This window comes from Embiotoca jacksoni, unplaced genomic scaffold, assembly GCF_022577435.1.
Source record: "Embiotoca jacksoni isolate LCO1_2020_lvr unplaced genomic scaffold, fEmbJac1.0.p SCAF_22, whole genome shotgun sequence".
Lineage (NCBI taxonomy): Eukaryota > Metazoa > Chordata > Actinopteri > Embiotocidae > Embiotoca > Embiotoca jacksoni.
The window spans coordinates 3,610,032-3,623,593 of NW_027185363.1; the positions used below are offsets into that span (position 1 = coordinate 3,610,032).

The 13,562-nt window shown below is 40.1% G+C and overlaps 1 protein-coding gene across 1 annotated transcript; it reads right to left on the minus strand.

The window, feature by feature from the left end:
• Positions 1–2,987: 2,987 nt before the first annotated feature.
• On the minus strand, positions 2,988–12,436 carry plk3 (polo-like kinase 3 (Drosophila)). The gene is made up of 15 exons (XM_069157308.1): positions 12,125–12,436; positions 11,021–11,128; positions 10,787–10,903; positions 10,139–10,268; positions 9,939–10,026; positions 9,297–9,392; positions 8,924–9,122; positions 8,571–8,697; positions 8,190–8,305; positions 6,650–6,770; positions 6,457–6,540; positions 5,852–6,014; positions 5,480–5,609; positions 5,202–5,312; positions 2,988–5,045 (listed from the first exon to the last, which is right to left on the minus strand). Exons 1-15 carry the CDS (start codon positions 12,338–12,340, stop codon positions 4,848–4,850), a joined length of 2,004 nt encoding a protein of 667 aa, XP_069013409.1. The 5' UTR covers positions 12,341–12,436; the 3' UTR covers positions 2,988–4,847.
• Positions 12,437–13,562: the final 1,126 nt, after the last annotated feature.

Genomic DNA, 13,562 nt, shown 5'->3' on the forward strand with positions numbered 1-13,562 from the left:
CTTTGATTAAATAAATTCATGTAGTGTATATATACATCAGCAAATCTTATCTTATCTTATCTTTTTTCCCTTTAGAAAGTCTTAATGTGACACTTAATGATTTTCTGAAAACCACATGCCAACTTGTGAATAGGGGGAAGTTCTGGCACTTATTTGTTTCCCTTCATGCACTGAAGAAAGTGACCTCATTTAGATCAAATGTTTCGGAAAACTGAATTTTAATAATTTGCAGTAACAGCTAATGGCATATCAAATACTGTTAATAAAATATAGAAAAAGAAACAAGATGACTTTGCCAAAGTAGCGGGCTGAAAAAGCTAGCATACTGCTGAGGGAAGTTTGGCATAATGCCATTTAGGTACAGTCAAAGAAATGATTCAATGCTGAAATTGCTGTACAGTATCAAAAGAGCTTACTGATATTATGTTTTTTGCTGTGGAGGTGATATAGTAGGTCTATATTTCCAGGATATATCCCAAACATTTGTCAAGGACACACCTTTCCACAAAGGTCAGATTTGTATCTCATTACCATACTATGGCACAGTTTTCTTTTGTCGCCTCTCCATTATTGCTACTGAAATATTCTGTTTATTCTAAACAAGCCAGTATTGTTGCTGCAAACATAAAACCCATGACTTACTCTGGATTACCCAGATTAAACATACCTAACGGCTTTTTAAACTAAATATAGATTGCTTTAGTCATGATTTCATCACGCTGTAAAAAGGAAGGACCACAGTAGACATTTATGTCGCATATTATTCTTTAAAACTTCTTTAATGTGGTTGTGCAATTTTTGTGCATACATTTCCCTGACAACCATTGCTGTCTGCTGGTCACTCATGTTGTGAAGGGCTCTGTGACTCAATTTTGTTCATGTGATTTTTTTTGTGACTAAATGCGAAACATGTCTGTATGCACATATGTGGAATCACATGTCAATGTTCATTGGTACACCATGTGTTGTGTGGTTGTTTTCTAATATGTCAGCTTGATTTGTTGCTCAGAATTCTCCCTGCAAATAATACCAGAAAGTCCCACTAGACTGCAGTAGATTATTTTAACACATGCAGAAAACTGTGTTATAGTTTTTCCCATTATAGCATCAGATAATTTGACTATTTTTACAGGTAGTTTATAATTTCCCAGTGAGCGCTTGTTGGTCGTTATTGTGGATAACTGCACTCTCTTTTCATTGCGTATATATAGAAACTAGATAAGACAAGAACACAACAAAAAAATGCACAACTTTCTTCCACAGATAATATGACACGCTTGACAAGTTTTAACAACAATCTGTATCTCCTATTTACATCATATACTGGAACTATTTCCTCCTTATCTAAAGAGGAAGTCTTTCAGCTGACTCTGTGTTTTGGACAGATACCAAAACAGATCTTAAATTTTTTTAGTGCAGTTTTAAAAAAATAAGGACATTTAATTTAGGCCTGGACAGTTAGAAATGTAACTTTTGTTAACCAGTCTTTGCTAAACATAAGAAGGGAATCCTCCATGCTACATTGAACAAATTATTTTAAATGCTCAGAAAACCTTGAAATTAAATAAATTAAAATAAGGTTTAATTGTTGACTGTAGAGTCTGAAGTTTGTCTCTGTTGTGATCCTGTGTGCCATGTGTACCTAAATACAGTATAGTAGAGTGAGAGGATCAAGAGCGGTGGCTTTTTAACATTGTCAAGTAAGGGTAGAGCTAACAGAATAGACAATAGTTTTTTTCATTTTTCAAGTGTGGACCAAAACTGCGATGAGGAACTTTAGACCGGAGACGCTGAGCCGGTGTAGATGCTTTGAGAAACGTACTCAGGGGTGTCCGTAAGGTTTCTGCTGTGGGCTGCAGGGCAGCACAAGAACAGGCTTCTGTCCACAAGCTCCTCTGTTTAAAGAACTGATTTCCCCTTACAGTCAAGCTGTAGATCTGGTTTAGGACTCAATTGTGTCTCATGAAGCAGAATGAAACATGATGACACCGACTCACAATGGTTGGCTGGATCTTGAACGTAGTTCCTGCATGTTTTTCACATTTTTCAGAGAAGGAAATGTCAAATTCCTGTAGGAGCAGCTGCACCAAGAGAAAGTCATGATTTGTATATAGGGACACTGTGTTGTGCAGTGCAATGTCATTCGAGTATTCAATACCAGTGACACTGCAAGGCAAATATGAAGTTAAATTCCTGCACTGTCTTGTGTGGTTGCAACCAAGTTGATTCTCCCAATAAAAAGTTTTGCTAATCGCAGCTAAACCATTTTGACATATAGCTATATCAGGTGAGATGTAAACTATTTGTAGTTTTGCCAATGCACTTGAGACTACAAGGATGTTCATAGATTTGAATTCTTTAGTTTTTACCTTTCAAAACCATTCGATACAATCTATTAGAAAAGCCATGCCTAAGAGTCCAAAGTCCACATGGAAACACAATACATGACTCCTCCCCACATTGACAAGACTATCAGGCATACCAAGGCTGCCCTTTTGAGTCGACACCTTCACCGTTTTAACACGCTTCCAAAGATTCCTACCGTGTTGAATAGGTCTAGTAGACTTTATTTCCTTGCAGTTAACGGTCATGCTGGTAGCCACAGTATTCACAGGGGTAGAATAGTAAAAAATGGGAAGTTGGGTGAGCACATTTCTCTAAAAGATATGATTTCACCAACAAAAATCAGCTTTTGGTTCATGCCAAATCTCTAAAAACACCCACCACCATAAATTCTGAAACATCCACGTAAAAAAAAAAAAGAATGAAGGGTTATTTTCTAAGAAAAAGCCACCTTTGTTCTCAGGGGAAAAAAAAAAAAAAGATTAAATGATGCACCAATTAAGAGCTAAAGCTATACAATATTTGTGTACAAATAATGTACTCATGTAGCAGTCATGATCAATGACCTAAATTAATTCCTCATATCTAATCAAAACTATGTAAATGCTGCATGTTTCAATGAGCAACAATAAAAGCAGACTTGATAAATTTTCAATAAACTTTATTTTTGTCCCACTTTTCCCAAAATATGTCACATACAAAAAGGTGATCGGACTTGAACATTTCCTTGTGTCAAGACCGCAACATTTACACAATAAATAAAAAAAACATGTATAAATAAAAAATAAATAAACAGGACATTATGTGCCAAAAAAATAAAGACTCTTCTGAATTGGCAGATGGCTTTCACAATGTTGGGTTTTTTGAAAACACATGTATGTAATACTTGCATTCCGGGTCACAGTTTTTAAGGATACAACTCTGGATCAAGAAAGCAATGTAAACCGATAAGGATTACAGTTCAATACAACAGCGTACAATGTTTTCTTTTTTCCACAGAAGATATTATTGGGATATATACTCATCATAACAGTTCTTCTAAAAGCTTATACCAGGTAGTGAGAGTGTAGTGCTATTAGATTTACTTTTAAACTTGGCTCCAAGTACAAAAGTAAATCCCACCTGTAAAACCAATCTCAAATCTCATTTGTAGCCAGCTTGACATTCACAAAAGGCTGTTATTGCACTATACAGACATCTCTCAGAAAGGCACTTTTATCCCCCCTCCCCACCCTCATTCCAAGCAACAGTTCTGCTTACCAGCACATGTGTGGCACACACGCACACACATATTCACCTACTGCATGTGAATTTAAAACTGAATCATTTAAAAAAAAAAAATTCAAAAGAAAATGCCTTTTGGTATCTAGTTTAAAAACAAATAAAACAACAAGTGAATGTAAAAAGGTTTCATCTTCCAGATGAATTCACAAAAAAAAAAAAAAAAAAAAAAAAAAAAAAAGTGCAAAATTGTGTTGCTCCCGTAGCCCCTGCAATATGCCGTGTACCACATCTGTGAAATTTGTATCCAATAACAAAATAAGACAAGTGATGCAAAAGAAGCAATGACTCTCAAAACTTTAGCATCATCAAATAAGGCCAGGAATGTTATTTGTGCATGTGAAGTCAAGATCGTAGTGTGATCCTATAGCTGGCTCATATTTCTAAAAAACGAGGGAAAAAAAACAACACAAAACTATGAATGTGTGCACCATGGTTCAAAGAGGCCAGAAACCAATCGAGGGTAGGAGGCCTTCTCTCTCTCTCTCTCTCTCTCTCTCTCTCTATTTCTCTCTCTCCAGTCAAACCGTAATTCTCCTCAAAGCCTCTCTGCTGAATAGATCACAGTTGCAGTGCAAGTCAATGGTGTAAAAGACCTCGGTGCTGAAATACTTTTTGGAAAACTGAGCCTTAAAGCATTTCAGCTGCAAGATTGTTCCATTGTAAGCAAAGAGGACAATTTTAGTGTTTGGATACCTTTGAGAAACCATGCCTGGGTTATGGGCTATTAGGAGAGGCTGAAAGCTGCAGGATTGGTGGCTTTAAAAGATCCAGGCAAGAAGCAGTGGTTTTGAATGAGTGAGGGAAGGTAACTGGGTGTTCATGTAGGCATCTGTCTGTGAAGGATCCATCAAATCAGGCCAGTTATGAGTCTCTTATCTTAGGTATCAATACCTTCCAGGTGGATACTTTTGAGGCATAAGCTGGACAGGCACAACAGCTTTTAGGCAGATGCTGCACTGGGCAACTCCCTGACTGCTTGGTGTTTATCAAGGTCAGTCAGTCTGATAATCAGCTGCCTAGGCTACAGTCCAGACAAGAATATTTCTCAGAGGACTTGAGCAGCCTTTCCGTCCGTCAACTGAACAGGTGTCAGTCCCTCTCGGCATTGCCTTAAAAAATTATATTAACCAGTCAGGCTGCCTCTGAAAAAGTGTTAACCAGTCAGGTTGCCTCTAAGGCATCTGCCACTCAGGCGGCCTGGGAGGCACCGAGCTGTGCTCTCAGGCATCAGTGTGGTGTTGGAGCAGTTGGACCACATATCTGAGTCGGTGTCGGAGCTCAGAGGTGCAGCCCATCTCATTCAGCATGCTGAGGAGGTAAGTGTATGAGATGCGTTCCCGGCTGATGTAGGTGAGCAGGTAGGAGTCGTCTGAGGACTTGCACAGTATGATCTTGGTGTGGTCCGTGTAGAAGTTAACCTGGAAGAGATTAAAAATAGAGAACAGGATGTAACAAAAAGGATAACGACAATCCAATAAAGCTTTACCAGTTACCAAAAAAGGAAATTAAACCAACATTACTTGTCTTCTGAATATATCAAGGAGTATAATTGTAGCATTTATGTTTGTTCGAACCTGTAGAGTGCCATTGTTGAAGAGCATCACGAGAGCATGGTCTGTCTTCACCCACTGGAGGAGAAGAGGAGGAGGGGCTGAGACCTGATCCTCACACTGCAGATCTCCACCCTGAGGAGGACAGATGAGGTCAGGGTAAATAATCTCACAGCTTTCTGTCAGTATAAACATGATATCCTGACAAACATTCCATCATTAAAGGTGTGTCAACTTCACTCAGACTGCTTATACTAAGGGCTGCACCCTATCCACTAAAACAGTCAGTTTATTTTTCATACCTCCATAAGGTTCTGCTCCATGTAGTTGGCCATGAGCTCCACAATTTGTTTCTGGCTGCGAAGCTGCTCAGGTAGAGAGTTGATTGGGAAAGTGAAGTGCTTGTTGTTGGTCAAGCAGTAGTGGACTGTCCTGTTTGGAAGGAAAAACATTTTTCTTTAAATGATTGTTTGATGGAAGATAACTTTTGAAATTAAAGTTATACTCTCTAAATTTCAAATTAATAATCAAAACTTTTGAGCAGGGGTGGCTACCTAGTATATATGGAAATTACTTGGAACACATACAGTCAAGTCATTATGTAATAATCAACAGGCTCAAAGCACAATGGAAATTACACCTTAAATAAATACTGGAGCTCTTAAGGTACTTACTTGCGTTGGTCACAAAGGCTGAGATGTGTCCCCTCATTGAAGAGCACTCCTATATTCTGGTTCGATAGCTGATAGCCAAAACCATATTTGTTTGAGTAGTCAACCCATTTCGTCACCCACAGGAAGGACTGTGGACTGGACAAACAGGGTGGGTTCCTGGTGGCTGGAAACACAGACAAAGTAAAACCTTTAGGGATTACAGAACAATTTGACAGCATATAATACCAGTCCTAGTTTTAAGTGGAAAGATCATGGCTAAAAAAAAAAAGAAGTAATGTTTATATTTTCAAATTCCAACACATTTTATTTCTTTAAAATAAATAAAAAGGCTGCTAAGAAAGCCATGAGTTTAAATGTGCTAAGGGCTACATGAGTCAGCAGATATTCAAAAGGATTTAAAGAAACGGAAGAAAAGAGACGTGGCAGGTTAAACTTGAATGATTTTGCATCATTTGTAATCTAATGAAACAGATGGTTCCTGTTGAGGTAAGCAGCACTTTTCAGATGCAAAGGTTATACAATTCTATTCAGCAGATATCTCGCACGTCAAACATTTCTATCATTATTAGGGCAAAAGTACTCTTGCAATCTTGTGTCTCTCCTACCTGCAGGCATGGTGGAGAGGCAGCTGTTGAGAACTTTCATTGCAGATTCAGCAACAGCTGCAGGGCTCAGGACATCCTCGCATGCTGGAGGAAAAACAAAGCAAAACATTGGTTACAAAATGATGTTTAAAAAAAAAAAAAAGAAGAAAATAAATAAATAAATATCTGCTGTTCAGAAGAGGAGTAAACCTACGTTCAGTGCTGCTGGCCATGGTGCCTTTGAAGGAGCGTGACATGGACTTCCTGGATTCCTCCTCAGCAGGAGTCTGTTCCAGAGGCACGGAGCTGACCAGCTGACCGGTGGGAGAGGGCACCTGAGCAGCAACACAACGTAACATGATTTAACACATTCATGACAAGAAATAACCCAAATGTTTGCACAGGATTGAAAAAAGAAAAAAACATGGCCAAAAAAAAAAAAAAAAAAAATGTAACTACAGAATTAAAGACTTAAAAAGAACTGCGTGAGCCATTGGGTGAGCGAGTTCTATTTAATATTGTGCATTAGCTTATCTCTGTCAGCAAAGCGGCTCCTTTGTCTTAAATTTGCTTCATTGGTTGTGAAACTACTTTTGGTATCAGTTTCCCTCTGTGTGCTTTGCAAGCAAGCTACAAGTTTAACATGTAGTTTCTAATGTCAAGCTGCCACCAAGCTGTTTAAGTAATCTGTCAGTTATCCAGTTGTTAGCATTTCCTGTTTTTCTGCAAACATGCAGACAGAAATGTAAACAAGATCATTTGAGTACCACTTTGTGTAATCTGAAAAAAATAAAATAAAAAGATATTCTCATTAAATCCAGCCTGGTTTCTCAGACCAGGCTCATTAAGGAGACAACAGAAATATTCACTCCAAAGAGCAAACAAAGTAACTCCTATTGGGCTCTATAAATAGGAACTAGACCAGCCTGATTAGGGATTGGACAGCTGAACATCCTGCTGTTGTGGTCTCAGCTCTGTTTGTGGACCACATTATTTTTCAAATCAAAACATCACAAGACAGTCTATAGTGAAGCAATAATTATAGTGGAGCAATGGATTTGGCCATGTAGCAACAGTTCCCTCAGATTCTCAATGAAAAATGTCCTCAATTAGAATGATTGTATTCGAGTTCCTGACAACATTTCAACAGCTAAAACTGCAATAACAAACAGCTGCGCATTTCATTTGTCTGTTGACAAGCTGAAGGATGTCTGGGACACTTTAGCATCTCGAATGGCAATCTGGCAAAGTTAAGAAAAACAATCTTCTAAATTCTTTTAAGCTAAAAAGACAATTCCTTTGAAATGTCTGTATAATTTCAAAGAAAAATCCCTCATCCAAACAATATGGCTGCCCTATTTTCAGTCAGTCTAAGATGGTCTCTTCAAAGCTGCTGTTTACAATATTATTCTGAGAGAAACGCTGCAGTACTCATAATTAAAAGATATTTATTAACCCCATTTGTACTGGCATGACTCCTAAAATGGATTTACTATCTAAATGAACATGCTGATAAGGTCTTAAGCTTATGTCAAACTCTGGATATAAGGCAAGTCTCAGTCATAACAGGGGTTGTCCGTCATGAGAGTAACATACTTCAGTTTTCCCCCCTAGGCTAAAGTCTACTTCAGAACTGTGATGTGTTTCTATTAAAACTGTGTATTAATGGCAGGAATTACCCAGTTTTTGTATCAAGTACCTTAGGTCAAAATCTTATTGCAGAAGTAGGGGGGAAAAAAAGATAAAGGATGTACCTCATTGGGTTCCACTGTTTTGTAGCTGATCTGCCGGTTGATGGAACATTTAACTATGCCTGACACCAGTTTGGAAATGTCCTTGTCATCTTTTTCCTCGCATGGAATCTTCTCCACTGCAAAAACAAGAGGTCTGTATTGTAGTCACAACAAATATGTTTAACCACAGCAGTGTTTAGATACCTGCAGGAGTTGTGGTAAATGCTAGAGGGGAAACTAAAAACAAAGGGAAGTCCTCATGAGACAAAACCATATTAAAAAGATGACAGGTGCCACGTAATTACATTGGGAAAGGAACAAGTTTGTAACCGACAGACGGATGGATGAACTAGCCTTTTAGTGGGTCAGTCACTTGACTGCTGCGTTGCCGTTGCTGCTTACCTTTTGCTTTCTTTTTGCCAAAGAGGCTCTTGGCCATTTTAGTGAAGAATTTCTTGGCGGGGCTCGGGGGGTGGAGCTCTGGCACCATCACACAGCTGCTGGGGGGAAGTTTGTCAGGAGTGAAACCCTGAGAAAGAAGAGGCACATGGAAAAGAAGGTGAGGCAAGGGCAAGGAGAATGGAGATGGCACAGTTCATTCTGAATGAACATGTCAAAAACTGTATTTTGTCCACTTTCCAAGCACCATTTTCACACCTTCAGCTAAAAAGGCGAAAATGTCACATATTAATGACGGCTTTAAATCCAATCATGGTTTTATAATACCGATAAAAGCTGAACAAGTGTTAACATACTTTGGTGAAGAATTCGTGGTTGAGAATTTGATCCAGCGCGAGTCGGTCACTGGGATTTTTCTGTAGGATGCCCGAGATGAGTTTCTGCGCAGCAGGCGAGAGCGTGGAGGGCAGGTTGTACCGAACTTCCTTTATACACTTGTAGGTCTCTTTCAAGTCGAGAGTCTCAAACGGCGGGTTGCCGCACATCAGTGTGTACCTGTCGGGGAGAAACCAGTGGAACCATTAGTCAACTCGAGAGACAAAAGTAAAGACTTGGCTGAAAAGATCTTGGTAGTTGAGGTATCTTATCCTCTTTTCCTGACCAACTTTCAAACCACACAATTGCCAATTTAAACATGACTGCTGCAAAAACGAAATCACTCAAACTCACATGACACATCCGAGGGACCACACATCAGACTCCGTGCCGTGGCCCTGTCTGTTAAGCACCTCGGGGGCCAAGTAGTTGGGAGTCCCGCAGATTGTTCTGGAGAAAAACAAAACAAAAAAACAAATCTAGGTTAGACAATGCTTCAAACTATTCAAAAATAGCTTCTGTTTTGTGGCATTGAGCACTCAACAAAGTAGCAGTTGGAGCATATCATCTGCCACAATCACTGTTCTGGCATTCCACAGGAAGGTGTCAAACAGGTAGTGAAACTCTGCTCTAAGCACAGCATTCAACTGCCACTTGGAAACCGGTTTAGTCAGGTACATGAGGGGAAAGCTGTGGGAGTAACAATGTGCTTAGTAACTGAGGTAGTGGTTTTAGGTCAGGTTCAAAACAAAAAAACAAAAATCTAAAAAAAAGAAGCTACATCTTAGATCTGGACACCCAACAAGTAATGTTTGCGTTTTTAACTTAAAAAAAATAAAAGTATAGTAATGTTTAATTATTGTACGTAATAAGGTTGCTGGGGTAGTTATGGTAAAGTTTATTTTGAGAACTATAAACCAAGTATATATATTTTTTAAAATATTTGCTCCTCAATTTAAGTAGTTAAAAAAAAAACAATAAAAAAAAACAACTAACTTTTTCCTCTGTTCGACAGTCTCCAGCTTGGCAGCGAGGCCAAAGTCTCCCAGCCGCAGCTCCATGTTCTCATTGACAAAGAAGTTGCCTGAAAGAGACAAAAACATTTGTCCAGTCAGCATTCCACAGATAACATGTGCCTGCCCAAATTCCTGGGATGCTTGTGCTTGCACCACATTTCAATCATGATGCTCACGTACCTAGTTTCAGATCTCTGTGCAGGATCCCTCTGCTGTGGAGGTACTTGAGGCCGGATATGATGTGTCTGAGGTAATATCGCACTTCTGGCTCTGTCAGTGTGTGTCTTGCTTTCCAAATGTGTGCAAGGGACTGCAGAGACAGAGCAATGAGTCAACTGTTAACCACCCATCTGTCAGTGGGAATGTACAACACACTCACTCACTCACTCACTCACTCACTCACTCACTCACTGGCACAAAAATGAGATGGCATTGTAATTCAGGCGACTGGGACTCTACATCAGTAGTGGTTTGGCTGTTAAACACGGCTAATTCAATCATGTGGGTCTTTTCAATTATTGTTTGTAATGTCATGTGACGTCACAGCAGTATACATATTCATATCACCCAGGCTGTGCTGAAAAAACATTGATAACCTGCAATTACTTTCCCTTATGGTACTGAATGTTTAGAGACTTCAATACAGTAAATGACCCAAGGCAGCAGTAACAGGGAAAAATGGCCAACAGCCCAAAGGGTTAAATTAGGTAAAACTAAATATGAATACAACATTATAGTGCCAGTGTGGAGTCATACAAGGCAAACTATACGTGCAAACTGAGCACACGAGAGCTGTGCAGACTGTTCTAGAGGTTTCTGAAGTCCCACCTTTCGACTGCAGAGCTCGAGGAAGATGTAGATGTTTTCTTGGTCTTCAAAATGATGAGAGAATTTCACCACATGCTTGTGTGACAGGGTTTTGTGCAGCTCGATCTCATTCGTGATCTGTCAACATTTGACAATTGATCAATGTGTGCATATATTTCAAATAAAAAACAAAACACCACAAAGACATTGATTTCAGGTTATGCAAGGGACACAAAGAGGTATGATCTTGTATACCTTGTCCCTCTGATGTGGTTTCGACACCCTGCTCTGAGGAATCACCTTCACAGCATACATTTTGTTGTTGGACAGGTCTGTCATCTCATAGCATCGAGCAAAGCCACCCTTGGGAGAGACAAACAGGATAATCAGTTTACAAAAGCAGCAGGTTAAAAACCTGCAATGGCCATGAATAATCTTCCTCAATGGTAAGTCTTTGACCCAAGGATCAATAGTTTGAGAATAATCAATTAAAATTATTGCCGGTTCCGAAGGCCTAGTGTGGAGGGTCATCAATTAATCATAACAGGAAATAATAAATCAAAGATTAAACACACACACACACACACACACACACACACACACACACAAAAGGGTTAAATCTGTCCAGATGCATCATTTTATAATTCAAAATCAGCATATTGTGTTGCCTTTGATGCCTGGCTTCGTTTAAAAACACACAATCAACCCTCAGATGTGTTCACTGTCGTTTATTCATGTATTTTTCTTGATTCAATCAAATGTGCGGGGACATGAAGGATGAGGCAGACCGAGCTGCTGCATTCATTAACCGTAAAACTGACGGGAGACGTTTCCAGCTCTGCGGCAGGCGGCAAAGAAAAAAAAAACCAGGACCTGGCTGGCTGCCCGACGCAGCGTATCGATGACGAGCAACATGTTGCTACAGTTGCTTCATTCATACACGGCACATACAGAGACACAGATCATTACAGCGGCGATATTATCAGCGACAGAGACCATGATACCGTCAGGCAGACATGTATTTAGTTTTAACAGTCGTCTCGGATAGCCTCAAAAAGCGAGGAGTGTTGTGAATAAACCAGTCTTAAGATTTGCTTAAGGTGTTGCCAACCATGTGTATTCACAGGAGCTGGGCACACCTTGCGCCCGATTCATTCAGCAATGACGCGCACAGCAAGGGGAGGTTGGTCTCATTCACCACGAGGTCATTCTCTCTTCCCGCATCACAAACACACCTGGAAAACAGCTCCTAATGAATTTGAAATCACCCGAACGTCCACCTTCCACAGCAACCCCAAACCACACGAATTCCCATTCGTACAGATACAGGCAGCACATGGATACATGAAATCTCCATACCTTTCCCAACAGCTTCCCTTTACTGTAGGATCTTCCCGTCTTGTAGTCTGTCACCACCTGAGCCAGCTCCGTTTTGGTTTGGTCGGGTTTATTCCTGCTGTTTTTCGCCGGGGCAGAGGACTGCTGGGGTCCACGCTCCGAAACAGGCTTAAATAAATCCGCATTCATGGTGTGGCACGAAAGACGCTGCGCCGCGGTGAAACAGCCGGTATCCATTTAACACAACGCTGTAAATGACCGCTTCGTTTATATATCCCTTTCGCTGATATTTTTCAGTAAGTCTGATGCGTAATGATACGTCCGACTCGTCCGACCGTCTCCATCTGGCGTGTCTGGGCACATCGTCCCCGACTATATAGAGACCGGCGACGTCACGGAACAGGGGGCGGGGGGAGGTGGTGCACTGGGGGAGAAAGTCCAGACGATTTGCAGAGGCAGAGTTTCAATCAAAAAAAAAAAACAAAAAAAAAATGTATCCGCCATCTAAGAAAGAAAAGATGAATGAAGGAGCTCATGAAGAGAGAATCGGTCGAACTCCCGTTGATGTAGTTCATGTCTCAGAGCTGCTGGAGGGCAGTGACACGCTGCGACTCCAGACGGGAGGGTCTCCGGGGTTCTGTCACCCTCAATCTACTGTTTATTACATGCGGTAAATGGGTCCGGGAGAGAGCGAAAGCTCACGCGATCCTGATAATTTAAGGGAGAACTTGTTAAGAAAGGCAAGAGGATGTGAAACCTGAAAATATTCTGAGCTATGGGGAATTTTTTTTTTTTTTTGGAAATTAATCTGCACAACACACAACACATAGTTTCCAGTTAGTCACGTTCAAGCATGGAATCTCTGGGAGGCTACCATGAATACGCAAGTTGCAAATAAGTCCACACATGAATTAAGCAGGGCCTACAGATCGTAGAAGGATGCAGTGAGTCTTATTTTGATTTTGAAAAGTAAATTATATTCTACCCAAAACTCCAGAAACCCCCCCTTGTAGAAATGCTAAAGAATTTCTACAGTAAAATCCTGGGTTATATTTCCCCTGAGAAATCCCCCCCCAGGGAAATACTGAACTACTGAATACAGCTGCCACCTGGTGGACAAAACGTGCAGCTCCAAAACGCTGGCCCTATTAAATTTTGATTGTTGATATGGTTTTAAATTTGTTTTATCAGGTGCTCTATTGTGTTTTGACTGTCTTCAAAAGCAACCCTGCACTGCACCATAAACACGAGGATCAACTAGCATCTGGAGCACTGATAACCTTAATGTTTATTCTAATATTTCAGTCGTACAGATGCAGGTTGTTTTTCTGGATTTTGAAGTTTTAAAAATGCATTTAGAAATAAATACAACTTTTGATGGACAGGTAGGCCTCTATAAAAGTATTAAAGCATGACAGCCTGAAATTTTGAGTTGTAGAAGACAGGATGGAAGCATGCA

Bases quoted from the DNA above. Each gene is read 5' to 3' on its own strand.
- plk3 (XM_069157308.1), bottom strand. From the start codon at position 12,340: ATGGATACCGGCTGTTTCACCGCGGCGCAGCGTCTTTCGTGCCACACC. The intron at 9,123-9,296 runs GTGAGTTTGAGT...TCTCCCCGACAG, and splicing joins TGGTCCCTCGGATGTGTCAT to GTACACACTGATGTGCGGCA. The intron at 8,698-8,923 runs GTATGTTAACAC...CTTCTTTCTCAG, and splicing joins ACCACGAATTCTTCACCAAA to GGTTTCACTCCTGACAAACT.